This window comes from Schistocerca serialis, chromosome 1 (genome assembly GCF_023864345.2).
Source record: "Schistocerca serialis cubense isolate TAMUIC-IGC-003099 chromosome 1, iqSchSeri2.2, whole genome shotgun sequence".
NCBI classification, from domain to species: Eukaryota; Metazoa; Arthropoda; class Insecta; order Orthoptera; family Acrididae; genus Schistocerca; species Schistocerca serialis.
The window spans coordinates 153,102,034-153,118,293 of record NC_064638.1 but is presented as its reverse complement, the minus strand read 5'-3'; the positions used below and the strand labels follow the sequence as shown (position 1 = coordinate 153,118,293).

Genomic DNA, 16,260 nt, shown 5'->3' with positions numbered 1-16,260 from the left:
AGGTACGACGTTCACTCGACCATGGCTTGATGCCGACTGACCTGTTGAGTGCGTGAACGCACAGATGGCGTCGCTACTCCCCCCACAACCCGCACTGTGACCAATCGGAGGTTACTTTCTGAACCGCCCTCGTACATCCGCATCTGCAGGACGGAGTTTAAATTCCTAGATCATGGCTACTGTGTGATTATCATTAATATAATGTTCCGTCTTTATCACAGTTTATTTTCACTGACTACACAACTTTAATGCGTTTCGACCAAAGTCATCATCAGCAATCTACCAGATAGAAAACAAATGTGATGTAGTTTTATAAGGCAAAAGCACGTACTTTCACATATAAGTAGAAAATAAAAGTTGAACATACCACATTAAAAGGACACAAATACACAATATTTCGTCAATATTATTATGGCCTAGAATGTACTGTAGACTAGTGCTATGTTTTTGGCGAAATATTCTGCCTTCGATACAGCAGACTATATGCTTAATACCATATTTTTAGAGTTATGTTCGACCATTAACGCTGAAAGAGTACTGATCTAGCACAGCTTTAAGACAGGTTGCCTCACAAAACAGCCAGCACTTTTCCTTGTTATGTATTCCATAGCATGCACCCATGTGACGTTAACCCTGTCATTTCTGGTAACTCGATTGAGCTTCCACATTCTAATCACAAGATCCAGTCCCACGTCTATTCATAATTTGACGCACAGCCTACGTTAGATGGACTCCTGTCTTTCTTGGGCTACATTTCTGCAATATACTGTATGTAAATTCCTATGGCATTTTAAACTCATCGTAACTAAACAGGGCGTTCCAGGAGGCATGTTCAATATTCAGGGATACAATGGGAACCATTATTTGAAGCATTTGAAGCAAAAAGCTTCATTCGGGCTTATGCCCTACTCAGAAATTTTTGCGAGATGAGACAAATTCAGTGTACATTGCTACTTATTTCCTGTATTAATCAATACATTGTCAGGTTTACACATGTACAACAGTTACTAAACATTACAACATGCGTTTTACAAAGTATCAATTTTCTGAAAACTCTGATAAGTACTCTACAATCAGGAACTTGACGTGTCGGAAAACAACAACGATATTTCTCTACCGCAGCAGGAGCACCACCATCACAGAAACCGCAAACGTACACCATGTCTGCATATTCTTCACTAGTGTAGATATGTTATACACTCCTGGAAATGGAAAAAAGAACACATTGACACCGGTGTGTCAGACCCACCATACTTGCTCCGGACACTGTGAGAGGGCTGTACAAGCAATGATCACACGCACGGCACAGCAGACACACCAGGAACCGCGGTGTTGGCCGTCGAATGGCGCTAGCTGCGCAGCATTTGTGCACCGCCGCCGTCAGTGTCAGCCAGTTTGCCGTGGCATACGGAGCTCCATCGCAGTCTTTAACACTGGTAGCATGCCGCGACAGCGTGGACGTGAACCGTATGTGCAGTTGACGGACTTTGAGCGAGGGCGTATAGTGGTCATGCGGGAGGCCGGGTGGACGTACCGCCGAATTGCTCAACACGTGGGGCGTGAGGTCTCCACAGTACATCGATGTTGTCGCCAGTGGTCGGCGGAAGGTGCACGTGCCCGTCGACCTGGGACCGGACCGCAGCGACGCACGGATGCACGCCAAGACCGTAGGATCCTACGCAGTGCCGTAGGGGACCGCACCGCCACTTCCCAGCAAATTAGGGACACTGTTGCTCCTGGGGTATCGGCGAGGACCATTCGCAACCGTCTCCATGAAGCTGGGCTACGGCCCCGCACACCGTTAGGCCGTCTTCCGCTCACGCCCCAACATCGTGCAGCCCGCCTCCAGTGGTGTCGCGACAGGCGTGAATGGAGGGACGAATGGAGACGTATCGTCTTCAGCGATGAGAGTCGCTTCTGCCTTGATGCCAATGATGGTCGTATGCGTGTTTGGCGCCGTGCAGGTGAGCGCCACAATCAGGACTGCATACGACCGAGGCACACAGGGCCAACACCCGGCATCATGGTGTGGGGAGCGATCTCCTACACTGGCCGTACACCACTGGTGATCGTCGAGGGGACACTGAATAGTGCACGGTACATCCAAACCGTCATCGAACCCATCGTTCTACCATTCCTAGACCGGCAAGGGAACTTGCTGTTCCAACAGGACAATGCACGTCCGCATGTATCCCGTGCCACCCAACGTGCTCTAGAAGGTGTAAGTCAACTACCCTGGCCAGCAAGATCTCCGGATCTGTCCCCCATTGAGCATGTTTGGGACTGGATGAAGCGTCGTCTCACGCGGTCTGCACGTCCAGCACGAACGCTGGTCCAACTGAGGCGCCAGGTGGAAATGGCATGGCAAGCCGTTCCACAGGACTACATCCAGCATCTCTACGATCGTCTCCATGGGAGAATAGCAGCCTGCATTGCTGCGAAAGGTGGATATACACTGTACTAGTGCCGACATTGTGCATGCTCTGTTGCCTGTGTCTATGTGCCTGTGGTTCTCTCAGTGTGATCATGTGATGTATCTGACCCCAGGAATGTGTCAATAAAGTTTCAACTTCCTGGGACAATGAATTCACGGTGTTCTTATTTCAATTTCCAGGAGTGTATTTTAGACAGCGCATGAACAAACCCATTTAACGGATGCTTCTCCCTGATACACTCTCAATTGCTCGGACTGCTTCACTCACAACACACCACGGACAAATGCACGTTCAGTGGGCTAGCTTCAAGGCAGAAAGACATTCCGAGCAAAGAAATTAAAATCAACGAGATTGACCGGACTAGAGTAAAACATCAAAGAGGTTGCGTGGGTGAGACACATAAGCTTGCACGCCACTAGCCCAAAAACAAATGTACATAACATGCTTTCTATCTCGGAAACCATTCAGAATACGGTATATATATCCATGTGAAGTTTTTTTGCCGCAAATGAGCGTTTCTGTCGTATGCATGCATATTTACCATTTCTTTTGGGACACCGTGTATAAAATGAACACTATGACTATCGCATCAAACCAGCACTTAACGGACGACACACAATCTACAGCAGCCGCCTACATGGCGGACGTCAAACCGTTTCAGAAGCAGCAACTCACAATGTAGAAACTACCAGCTACAACATTATCATCACATTTTTACATTCTCCTAGAAAATTTCATGTTTATTTTTTCATCTGTGACGTTATGTGCTGATCTCTCACACAAAAACATTTTTATTGTGCCCACAGGATGTCTAGAGCTGCAGACACCTCTCGGCACCCTCAGATCAGATGCGAATCTAGTGGTCTCGGTAAGTACTAGCCATAATTCACTGTTTTAAGTATCCTTCTGTTTCGTTGGTAAGATATCGTGATTACTGGAAAGGCTGTTAGTACAGTAAACGTTTTTGGAGAGGGTGCACTGCCAGCTGTCATGTCCTTCGCCGCTCTTTACACATGTTGGCGGCATTATGCAGTGTCTCGCCGTGTTTTTCATACATGGACATCGGAAGCACATGATGGGTCCGCGTTTTGAGCGTAGTTCTTCAACCTTAATGACAAGGTTGTTCAGTCATTCTAACTGAAAGGTCTTCCTGTGTTCTTCTGTGTCCCTTAAGATGACTACGAACTTTGGCTGTGTTATGTCTAACCCAGGAAGCTTCATTTTGGAGACGGTTTGCACTGCGGAACTAATCTTCTCTAGATCTTCTTTCAGATATTTTAGTGGCGTGTTTCATGGTAAATACTTGATGACCGCCTATATTAGTTTCGGCCGTACCGTTGGAAAGTTGTAAATGGGTTTTCCCTTCTCACCCGCCATAACCATGAGCTTCAAGTAATCTCCTGTGGACGTGACCTGTGCCTTCAACACGTCGCCGTTGACCCGTCTGCAGGTCTATTGCGTTTGGCAGTTATCTTTCAGCCAGCTGTTCGTCTCTACGTAGCTCTGGTCGTACTGCAAGACGATAGGCGGTAGTTTCTTATTCTGTGTTCTGGTTGTCGTCTTGTGCAAAGTCTTGCTCTTCAATGAAATTTTCACTCTGCAGAGGAGTGTACGATGATATGAAACTTCCTGGCAGATTAAAACTGTGTGCCGGACCTAGACTCGCCGGCAAGTGCTCTACCATCTGAGCTACCCAAGCACGACTCACGATCCGTCCTCACAGCTTCAATTCTGCCAGCACCTCGTCTCCTACCTTCCAAACTTTACAGAAGCTCTCCTGCGAACCTTGCAGAACTAGCACTCCTGGAAGAAAGGATACTGCGGAGACATAGCTTAGCCACAGCGTGAGGGATGTTTCCAGATTGAGATTTTCACTCTGCAACGGAGAGTGGTCCCAAGTTCGAGTCTCGGTCCGGCACACAGTTTTAATCTGCCAGGAAGTTTCTTCTGTTCTGTTCAGAACAGACATCATATAGACCTACTAGCGAGAACTTTTTTATGCATTGTTAGCAATATAAACTGTCAGTAGAAAAAGTCAGCAAGCTGTATACTATTCAAATAATTTTCTTTGTAATGAATGTTATTAATAATAGTTATATTACGCTGTAAATATTAAAAATAAACTTCTATTAATAATAGACTTAAACAATCAAACTTGAAAAAGGGCTATATAAATAAAAAACTTTGAATAAAAAGCAGTAAAACGTAGGTGCATTTTCGCTTTCAGCATTACTGACTGTCCTAGTCCCAAAAAATGTCTGTTTTTTTTAGTTTTTTTATAATAATATGATGAGAGACGAAGCAAGAGTCAAAGGTTTCATGGTTTCCCCATAAACACTTTTTCACACCTTCACAACATTGTTGGCGACGTTAATCCCAGTTAGGTGCTTGCTGTCTTTTTATATCAACAATTAATATTGTGAATAATGCGTAAAAACAGTTTTAGCTAGTATAAGATAGTTTCAGAACATTACATTTTACGACACGTTTGAAAGTGCACGGACGTCACATGTCCCAGAATCCGAACTTTTTGATAATAGGATTTCGTTTGTTGAGTCGTCAGTGACGAAGACCAAGTAGTATAAAATAATAGCACCTTTTTGTCACGGGCTCCTGGATTAAATGAAGCTATCCAGGACTGCTTCACGAAATGAAAACACTGCTGGGAAAAGTGTGTGAAGCAGAGTAATTTGGAGGAGACAAGGACCAATAATCTCTATTATTAACAACAAAGCATAAAAAAATAAAGTTCAGTTACATTCTGAAGAATACTCCTAGGAGTAGATTAGGTCTGCACTCAGAGTACGAGGTGTGATCAAAAAGTAACGGGAATTTTTGTTTCTCTTAAAGAATCTTTATTTATTCGTCATATTAACTTTGTCCCCTTCAAAATATTCCCCCTCAGGTATAATACACTCGTGCCATCACTTTTTCCAATCTTGGAAGCACTTCTGGAACTCGCTTTTCGTCGTGGTGTTCAACTCTTTCAGCAATTCTGTTTTTATCTTATCAATGGTGGCAAAACGACCTCTCTTCAGCCACGGGAAGAGAAAGAAGTCGCAGATTGCCAGTCCGTCGAATCCGGTGGCTTAGGTATCATAACAGTTTTTTTTTTGCCAAAAAATGACAAATAAGGATTGAGGTGTGAGAGGGAGCACCACTGTGATGGAATTTCCACGAGTGGTTTTACCACAATTCTGCTCGGTTTCTTCGGATTGCTTCACGCAAAAGGCGCATAACTTCCAGGTAGTATTCCTTATTCCTTGAGGACAATATTATGGAAATGGAAGAGGATGTAGATGAAGATGAAATGGGAGATATGATACTGCGTGAAGAGTTTGACAGAGCACTGAAAGACCTGAGTCGAAAGAAGGCCCCCGGAGTAGACAATATTCCATTGGAACTACTGACGGCCGTGGGAGAGCCAGTCCTGACAAAACTCTACCATCTGGTGAGCAAGATGTATGAAACAGGCGAAATACCCTCAGACTTCAAGAAGAATATAATAATTCCAATCCCAAAGAAAGCAGGTGTTGACAGATGTGAAAATTACCGAACTATCAGCTTAATAAGTCACAGCTGCAAAATACTAACACGAATTCTTTACAGACGAATGGAAAAATTAGTAGAAGCCAACCTCGGGGAAGATCAGTTTGGATTCCGTAGAAACACTGGAACACGTGAGGCGATACTGACCTTACGACTTATCTTAGAAGAAAGATTAAGGAAAGGCAAACCTACGTTTCTAGCATTTGTAGACTTAGCGAAAGCTTTTGACAATGTTGACTGGAATACTCTCTTTCAAATTCTAAAGGTGGCAGGGGTAAAATACAGGGAGCGAAAGGCTATTTACAATTTGTACAGAAACCAGATGGCAGTTATAAGAGTCGAGGGACATGAAAGGGAAGCAGTGGTTGGGAAGGGAGTAAGACAGGGTTGTAGCCTCTCCCCGATGTTGTTCAATCTGTATATTGAGCAATCAGTAAAGGAAACAAAAGAAAAATTCGGAGTAGGTATTAAAATTCATGGAGAAGAAATAAAAACTTTGAGGTTCGCCGATGACATTGTAATTCTGTCACAGACAGCAAAGGACTTGGAAGAGCAGTTGAATGGAATGGACAGTGTCTTGAAAGGAGGATATAAGATGAACATCAACAAAAGCAAAACAAGGATAATGGAATGTAGTCTAATTAAGTCGGGTGATGCTGAGGGAATTAGATTAGGAAATGAGGCACTTAAAGTAGTAAAGGAGTTTTGCTATTTGGGGAGTAAAATAACTGATGATGGTCGAAGTAGAGAGGATATAAAATGTAGGCTGGCAATGGCAAGGAAAGCGTTTCTGAAGAAGAGAAATTTGTTAACATCCAGTATTGATTTAAGTGTCAGGAAGTCATTTCTGAAAGTATTCGTATGGAGTGTAGCCATGTATGGAAGTGAAACATGGACGATAAATAGTTTGGACAAGAAGAGAATAGAATCTTTCGAAATGTGGTGCTACAGAAGAATGCTGAAGATTAGATCGGTAGATCACATAACTAATGAGGAAGTATTGAATAGGATTGGGGAGAAGAGAAGTTTGTGGCACAACTTGACCAGAAGAAGGGATCGGTTGGTAGGACATGTTCTGAGGCATCAAGGGATCACCAATTTAATATTGGAGGGCAGCGTGGAGGGTAAAAATCGTATAGGGAGACCAAGAGATGAATACACTAAGCAGATTCAGAAGGATGTAGGTTGCAGTAGGTACTGGGAGATGAAAAAGCTTGCACAGGATACAGTAGCATGGAGAGCTGCATCAAACCAGTCTCAGGACTGAAGACCACAACAACAACAACATTCCTTATTAACGATACGTCCATAAGGCAGGAATCCGTTCTAATTGTAGAAAACAGTGAGAAGAACCTTCATATGTGTTCGAAGTTGTCGAATTTCTTTCGGTCTTGGCTCTACAGGAAGTTTACATCGAAACGATTGGGCACTGGGTTCGAGACCATACCTGTATACCTACGTTTCGTCATCTGTTATAATAGTCTGTGCTGGTCGCTGTGGCCGAGCGGTTCTAGGCGCTTCAGTCTGGAACTGCGCTGCTGCTGCGGTCGCAGGTTCCAATCCTGCCTCGGGCATGGATGTGTGTGATGTCCTTAGGTTGGTTAGGTTTAAGTAGTTCTAAGTCTACGGGACTAATGACCTCAGATGTTAAGTTCCATAGTGCTTAGAGCCATTTGAACCATAATACTCTTTAGACGTTCTAGGTCGCTGTCGCCTTCATTCAGCAGTTCCTGAGCGATGTCTATGCGACGTCGTTTTTGGTCGAAATTCAACAGTTTCATAACAAATTTTGTTGCTACACGTTTCATACCCAAAACATCCGATAAAGCCGCTTGACATGAGCCAGAGGATATGCCGACATTATTAGCAACCTCTCTGATGGTGATTCGGCGACTTTCCAGAACCTTTTTCTTTACTCTTCCCACACTGTCGTCAGTAATTGATTTCCTAGGGCGTCCAGGGTGGTCGTCGTTCTCACCGTATCCTCGACCTTTGAAACTTTTATACCACTCGTAAACTCCTGTTTTACTTACAGCAGATTCGCCAAAAGCCACATTCTACATTTCAAATGTGGTGCTGCACTTTATTCCATTCTTCAAGCAAAGTTTAATGCAATTTCTTTCGGCCGTCTTTTTCGAAAGTAAAAATTTGGCAGTAACTCGAAAACACTTATAACCTTGTGCACCTTCATATTTTCGCGGCGCAATGATTGTTCCATAAAATTTCGGAAACACGTGTAACTTTTCCGATTGTCAACAATAAACTAAAATAAACTGAAAATACTAGCATACGTCAGTAACATGTGTACCAATAAAATGGAAAAAAAAATCGGATGTATAAACGACACGAAATTAAAATGTTCCCGTTTCTTTTTGATCGCACCTAGTATGTTCTAAGAGTCCAACGCGTTGCACGGTAATTTTAGGTGAGAAAGTGGTGTGTGTATACAAAGCGCGTTGTACACAGTCGTGCAAGCAGAGCTGTGAGTACAGCTGTTGGTGACTGGAACCGCGCGACCGCTACGGTCGCAGGTTCGAATCCTGCCTCGGGCATGGATGTGTGTGATGTCCTTAGGTTAGTTAGGTTTAAGTAGTTCTAGATCTAGGGGACTGATGACCTCAGAAGTTAAGTCCCATAGTGCTCAGAGCCATTTGAACCATTTTGAACAGCTGTTGGTGATGTTGACAGGTGCCGGCGGGCCAGGCGACGGCGCTGTCTCAGCACCACCTGCAGCTGGTTGCCGCCGGCGCGGCGTCGCAGGACGTGCTGTTCCACGTGCAGCGGCCGCTGACTCCCGACGAGGGACGCCTGCTGCACGCCGACCGCCCGCTCGCCCCTGTAAGTTTTACCTGCCACCGAGGTTACACCCCATACGAGCAACTCTCTGCTCACAATCGACTACTCGCGATGGGCGCGCTTTACACTCCTGAATGTAACTCAGTACCCAACCACGTCGCGAATGGGTGACGTACGCTACTGTATATACACTGAAGCGCCAAAGAAACTGGTATAGGCACGCGTATTCAGAGATATGTAAACAGGCAGAACAAGGCGCTGCAGTCGGCAACGCCTCTATATGACAGCAAGTGTCTGGTGCAGTTGTTAGATCGGTTACTACTGCTACAATGGCATGTTATCGAGATTTAACTCAGTTTGAACGTGATGTTATAGTCGGCGCACGAGCGATGGGTCACAGCATCTCCGAGGCAGCGATGAAGAGGGGATTTTCCCGTACGACTATTTCACGAGTGTACCGTGAATATCACGAATACGGTAAAATATCAAATCTCCGACATCGCTGAGGCCGGGAAAAGATCCTGCAAGAACTATACCAACGACGACTGAAGAGAATAGTTCAACGTGACACAACTGCAACCCTTCCGCAAATTGCTCCAGATTTCAATGTTGGGCCATCAACAAGCGTCAGCGTGCATACCATTCAAAGAAACATCATTGATATGGGCTTTCGAAGCTGAAGGCCCACTCATGTACTATTGATGACTGCATGACACAAAGTTTTACAGCTCGCTTGGACTTGTCAACAGCGACATTGGAGTGTTGATGACTGGAAACATGTTGCCTAGTCGGATGAATTTCGTTTCAGATTGTATCGAGCGGATGGGCGTGTACGAGTATGAGGACAACCCCATGACTCCGTGAACCCTGTATGTCAACAGGGGGCTGTCCAAGTAGGTGGATGCTCTGGAATGGTGTAGGGCATGTGCAGTTGGAGTGATATGGGACTCCTGATACGTCTAGATACGACTCTGACAGGTGACAAGTACATAAGCATCCTGTATGATCACCTACATCCATTCATGCCCATTGTGCATTCCGACGGATTTGGGCAATTCCAGCACGACAATTATGATGGTGATGTTTGGTTTGTGGGGCGCTCAACTGCGCAGTTGTCGGCGCCCGTACAAAGTCCCAATTTTTTCGCAGTCCAATTTTTTTCACAGTCCAGTGTAGCCACTGTCACGAATGATGAGGATAATGATGATGATGAAAAGATGAGGACAACACAAACACCCAATCTCTGGGCAGAGAAAATCCCCAACCCTAGCTGGGAATCTGACCTGGGACCCCGTGATCCAGAGGTAGCAATGCTAGCCACTAGACCATGAGCTCCAGACGCAGCACGACAGTGCGACACCCCACACATCCAGAATTGCTACAGACGGCCCCAGGAGCCCTCTTCTGAATTTGTACACTTCCACTGACCACCAAACTCCCCCATACATGATTATTATTGAGCATATCTGGGATGCCTTGCAACGTGTTGTTCAGAAGATATCCCCGTCCCCTCGTACTCTTTCGGATTTATGGGCAGCCCTGAAGGATTCATGGCGTCAGTTCCCTCCAGCACTACTTCATACATTAGCCGAGTCCATCCCACGTCATGTTGCGCAACTTCTGCGTGATCTCGGGGTCCCTACACGATATTAGGCAGGTGTACCAGTTTCTTTAGCTCTTCAGTGTATGATCATCATAACAATAAACCTGATGTAAACATTACGTCATGTATTCTACCGCGTTTGCTGGAATGTTATTGGATTTGGTTTCACGTGGAACGGAAGCCAAGATGTCTCGGTTTAGTCAAGTACGATTATAAAGATTCGTTTTATACTGTGCGTTATGCGCAGATCGATAGCGGATAATATCTGACAACAGTTTTACCGCCGCATTTAACTTGGACAGCCTCGAGCATGGATGTGTGTGATGTCTTAGGTTAGTTAGGTTTAAGTAGTTCTAAGTTCTAGGGGACTGATGACCTCAGAAGTTAAGTTCCATAGTGCTCAGAGCCATTTGAACCATTTTAACTTGGACAGCAGTGGTTGTCCTGCTGGTCTAGCTAACCAGCAGTGATATGAGCAGTTGCCATTACGACGAAAAAGGAGACGAGCGTAGAAACAATATAGCTTCGTATGTAATTTAATTTTTAGAGAAAATGAAATAATATTCGTCAAAAATCCAACAATACCGCACGCTTCTTAGAGAATCAGACAGAAAGCATAACATGCTCTCGTTCTTAGTTATCGCAATATTGTAATTAAAAACAAAGGTGATGAAAATTCCTAGATTAAAAGCAGATGTAGTACTTCTCCGCGAGATATATGTGACGCAAAAGCGTACTGCAGGGATTTCACAGTATAGTTAAATACTAAGTATTAACTTACAGTCAGTCGTCTGATACTCTCTCAATTCCTTCCCTATCCCATCGGGGAAAACATTTCAGTACTGGAACTTTCATCTGCTACATTGATAACGAATCGGTCAACAACAGAAGCCACGAAGCCAAACAACCGCCACAGTTACTCCTCTTCTGTATCCTGTCAGCGTTTGACAGTGCCGTGTGCCAAAGCATTGTTCATTAATTTGCATTAGTTCCAGTCCGTTATTCTTTTACTTGTTATTTCTCGCGACAAATCCCTAAACTTGGCTCCAGATCAATTGTTTTGGGTCCATGTTGCAGTAGTACGGTGGCAACCACAAAAATGCAGCATTTGAATGGTGTGCTTAATGCTGTGAAAATCACTGTTCTCCATGTTTCCACGACTCTAATCACTCGGTCTCGTGCGGGGCCACGTCTGTGCAACAAGACGCTGGACATAGTCCGAATAAAGAGAATCTGATTTTCATTTTCGTCCTAAAATTTTAATTTCTAATGTTTTCTCAAGTTAAATAATCTTTAATATCAATCTTTTATAAAAATCGATAATTAAACATTTATATTTGCGATGAAAACTGGAGTCTTCCCTGCGACATGTAATTAGAAAGAAGAAGACGTGCAGTTTTAATTAAAATAATCATTAGATATGTGGTAGTTAGCATATGTTTGATGAGTTTTACATTTAAATGATGTACGCATTCCAAAGTTAACAAAAAGAGAAGAGCAGCCTAAGCGATGATTCATTAACGCCACCGGTTCAGCTATGCATTCCGTATTCAAAAATTCTTTAACTTCAATACATACAGTTCCGCAGGAAAGTTCAAAGGTGATTTTTCTCTAAAGACTTGTGAAAAACACTAAGAACGACTTGGCTCTCCTCACTTTTTGACGGTGTTCCACGCGTTTGTTTCAGTACGAAGCAGCAAGCAGCGTCAGACATTTTCATACTACGTATTAACAGAACGACAATCATAGCACAACAGTACAGAGATTGCGACTGTACACGATTTTTGAAATAAAAACTACATTGCTGAAATGATGATGATGAGCGTTTGGCGTCATTGGCCGGGAGGCCCCTCGCGGGGCAGGTCCGGCCGCCATATCGCAGGTCTTATTACATTCGGCGCCACATTGGGCGACCTGCACGCCGGATGGGGATGAAATGATGATGAACACAACACAACACCCAGTCCCTGAGCGGAGAAAACCTCCGACCCAGCCGGGAATCGAACCCGGGCCCAGAGGACGGCAATCCGTCACGCTGACCACTCAGCTACTGGGGCGGACATTGCTGAAATATGATTAAGAAAAACGTTGATGGTTGTCATACATTAGAATGTTTTAAAGTTTACTGTAACATAGTAATAAGATATTTGATACGTAAGTGAAACCTACTTCCAAGAGCATAACAATACCAGATCACTAATCATCACGTTTGTATTTGTTTGCGTCAGGTTTATTCTTATGACGAACAAAGTATAGTATACGCAAGTCAGATGACGTCGGTGTCACAGCCTACCAACAATGTTCCACTTACCACGCTATAAATGTGACGGCTCCAGGGCCGTTTCTACCATTAGGCAACACTAGGGCACCAAAACTTTAGCGGCGGCTAAGAGCGGAAAAAATTAATTTAAAATCAAACGGCGGAAAAATTGAGCTAATGAAGAGAAAAAATGGAAAAGAGGAAAAATTAAAACACCGAATTGTTTCCAAAAGCATACGGAACAGTTACTTAAAAAGTCTATACTTACTCTGACGAAAGTAAACATGCTGCCTCTACCTATCTCCAAACTAAAGCAGCCACTTCTGTGTACGAAATGGAAACAACGAAGATAGCCACTGCCTCGACCACAGGGGTCAAACCTGGACCCATCCCGGACGACTTATGAGAATCCAATCGCTTGAATACTGCTGTTAATAAAAGTGGAATGAGTCAAGGTGGACGTTAACAAAAGAGAAGGAATCATAGAGACTTAGTCTTTATATTAACAATACATTATCACAGTACTGTTTAATGCTGTGCACCCTAATCAAGTAAATAAGTGAAGTAGCTACTTTTGAATAACAATTAAAAACACCCTGCTTCTTCCTCATTTTTACTATACACATAGCTGCTGGTTATCTGCTGTTAGTGGTCTAATATTCACTTGATTACTATGGTATTTTCAAAGAACCTTTTTTTTTACTTCTGGTCAACCCTGACTCTTATTTACAGTACATTACTGATTGTCATACAGCTTGATAACAAACACTGCTACTTGGGTAGTGTGTGCAGTGTAGGGAGAGGAAAAGGAGAGAAGTAAAAAGACTGCAGGTGTGTTAGTGGAAGGTGATAGGTGGGTCAAGTGGATAGGTGGGTGAAAAATAGTGAATTACAAAGGTTGTGTTGCAGAGACAATTATTCAAGAAAGCTGGTGCTGATAGGAAGGGTCCAAAAAGCACAGGTTGTGAAGCAGTCAATGATGTGAAAAACAATGTGTTGGGCAGCTTGCTCAGCAGCTGTTTCTTGGCCACAGTTTGTCAGTGGCCATTCATATGAACAGACAGCTTGTTGGTAGTCAAGCCCACATAGAATGCAACACAGTGGTTGCAGCTAAGCTTGTAGACCACTTGATTGCTTTCACAGATAGCCATTCGTTTGATGGAATTGGTGATGCTTGTGACTGGCCTAGTATAGGTGATTGTGGGAGGGTGTATGTGACAGGTCTTGTATCTAGGTCCATTACAGGGATATGAGCCATGAGGCCAGGGGTTGGAATAGGGATGGATGAGGATATCGTGTACATTTGGTGGGCAGCAGAATACTGGGATGGATGGGAAGGATAGTGGGTAGGGTATTCTACATTTCAGGGCATGATGAGAAGCAGTCGATACCCTGATGGAGAATGTGATCCAGTTGCTACAGTCCTAGATGGTACTGAGGCACGAGGTGACCGTTCCTTTTTGGCCAGGTGGTGGGACTTTGGGATGTGGTGAGTGACTGGAGAGATGAGGCACAGGAGATCTGTTTCTGTACTAGATCAGAAGGGTAATTTCAGTCTGTGAAGACCTTAGAGGGACCCTTGGTATATTCTGAAGAGGACAGCTCATCACTACAGAGGTGGCGGCTGTGGGTGGCTAGGCTGTATGGAAGGGACTTCTTGGTATGGAATGGGTGGCAGCTGTCAAAGTGGAGTTATTGCTGGTGGTTGGTAATTTTGATATGGATGGAAGTACAGGGATAGCCATCTGTTAGGTGGAGGCCAACATCAAGGAAGGTGGCTTGTTGGGATGAGGAGGACAGGGTGAAGCAAATGGGGGAGAAGATGTTGAGGTTCTGGAGGAATGTGGGTACAGTGTCCTCATCCTTGATCAAGATTACGAAGATGTCATCAGTGAATCTGAGCCAGGTGAGCTGTTTGGGATTCTGGGTGTTCAGGAAGGATTCCTCTGGACGTAACATGAAAAGGCTGGCATAGGAGTCCATCTGACTCCTCACCTCTACCATTCCCCACGCTCCTACTTTCTACATGCTTCCTAAAGTCCATAAAACCAATCACACAGGACAACTCACTGTGGCCAGTTACAGTGCCTTTCCAAAGGCCTTATCTTTTGCCCCTCTGCCAAATTCAAACATGATGGACTCGTTAAGGACCTTCTCCCAGCCCCTACAGTGGAAACGCTTTTTCACCACCTACCTAACAACCAGACTCAACCCAAAACCAATGTTAAACCCTGCCTGACTCAGTTCATTCCTCCTATCCAACTTTGGTCCTCCCAAATTGTCCCTAAATTACCCCCTGTTAACTTTCCAGAAGATCTTAATCTCTAACCATGCCTCATTATCATTGTCCACATCCCTCACATGCAAGCTAACCTTACATTCACAGAAAGAACTGCAACCCACAACATAAAAGCTGATTGCAACCTGCTGACAAAGGCTCCACCATTGTGTTTTGAACTGAAAGGATTACCTGGCAGAAGGACTGTACCAGCTATCAGATTCATCTGCCTACAAATCCTGCCACAGTGACCCCATTCCAGAAATACAGCATTATCTCCAGTCTCTCCTCAGAGCCTTAGACCTATCCCAGAATCTCTCCCTGAGTCTCTCTCTCTCTCTCTCTCTCTCCTCACCCCTACCACTTCCCGCACTGTTACCTTCTACATGCTTCCTGAAGTCAATAAACCCAACCACCCATGATGCTCTATCGTGCTCCTACTGAGAGAATGTCTGCTGTTGTAGAGCAACATCTTAAGCTTATTACCCACAACTGACCCTCCTATGTAAAAGACACCAGCCATTTTCTCTTCTGTCTCTCCACAGTTCCTGTTCATTTACTGCATGGTGTCCTGCTCATCACTATTGATGCCACCTTTCTTTATATTAACATTCCAACTGCCAATGGACTTGCTGCTATTGGATACTATATTTCTCACCACCTCACAGTGGTATTCTGCCACCCACTGAACATACACAATAGCCTCTCCCATCCCTACTCCTACCCTACTCCCAATCACTGGCCTCATGGCTCATATCCCTGTAATAGACCTAGACACAAGACCTGTCCCATACATCCCTCCATCACCATCTACTCCAGTCCTGTCAAAAGCATCACCTATCCCATCAAAGCAGTCTTGTCATCTACAAGCTAAGCCACAACCACTGTGCTGCATTCTATGCGGGCATGACTACAAACAAGCTTTCTGCCCACATGAATGCCCACTGACAAACTGGTACTAAGAAACAACTACATCACCCAATTGCTGAGCACAATGCCCAACCCTCTAAAACAATGTTCTTCACTTCAATGACTGCCTCACAGCCTGTGCCATTTGGACCCTTCCTGCCAACACCAGTTTCTCAGTCTGGCACACAGTTTTAATCTGCCTTTAAGTTTCATATCAGCACACACTCCACTGCACAGTGAAAAGTTCATTCGGGAACATCCCCCAGGTTGTGGCTACACCATGTCTCTGCAATATCCTTTCTTCCAGGAGTTCTTATTCTACAAGGTTTGCAGAAAAGTGAAGTTTGGAAGGTAAGAGATGAGGTACTGCAGAATTAAAGCTGTGAGGATGGGTCGTGAGTCATGCTTCAGTGGCTCAGACTGTAGAGTA

The 16,260-nt window shown here is 44.4% G+C and overlaps 1 protein-coding gene across 1 annotated transcript in view; it reads left to right on the top strand.

Annotated features, from left to right (window-relative positions):
- Positions 1–16,260, top strand: part of LOC126464541 (extracellular matrix organizing protein FRAS1-like) — a 471,206-nt gene that overhangs the window by 223,853 nt on the left and 231,093 nt on the right. Inside the window, exons 3-4 of the mRNA XM_050096241.1 lie at positions 3,242–3,303; positions 8,673–8,822. Of these exons, the coding sequence (XP_049952198.1) occupies positions 3,242–3,303; positions 8,673–8,822 (212 nt within the window). The remainder of the gene's footprint in view (positions 1–3,241; positions 3,304–8,672; positions 8,823–16,260) is intronic.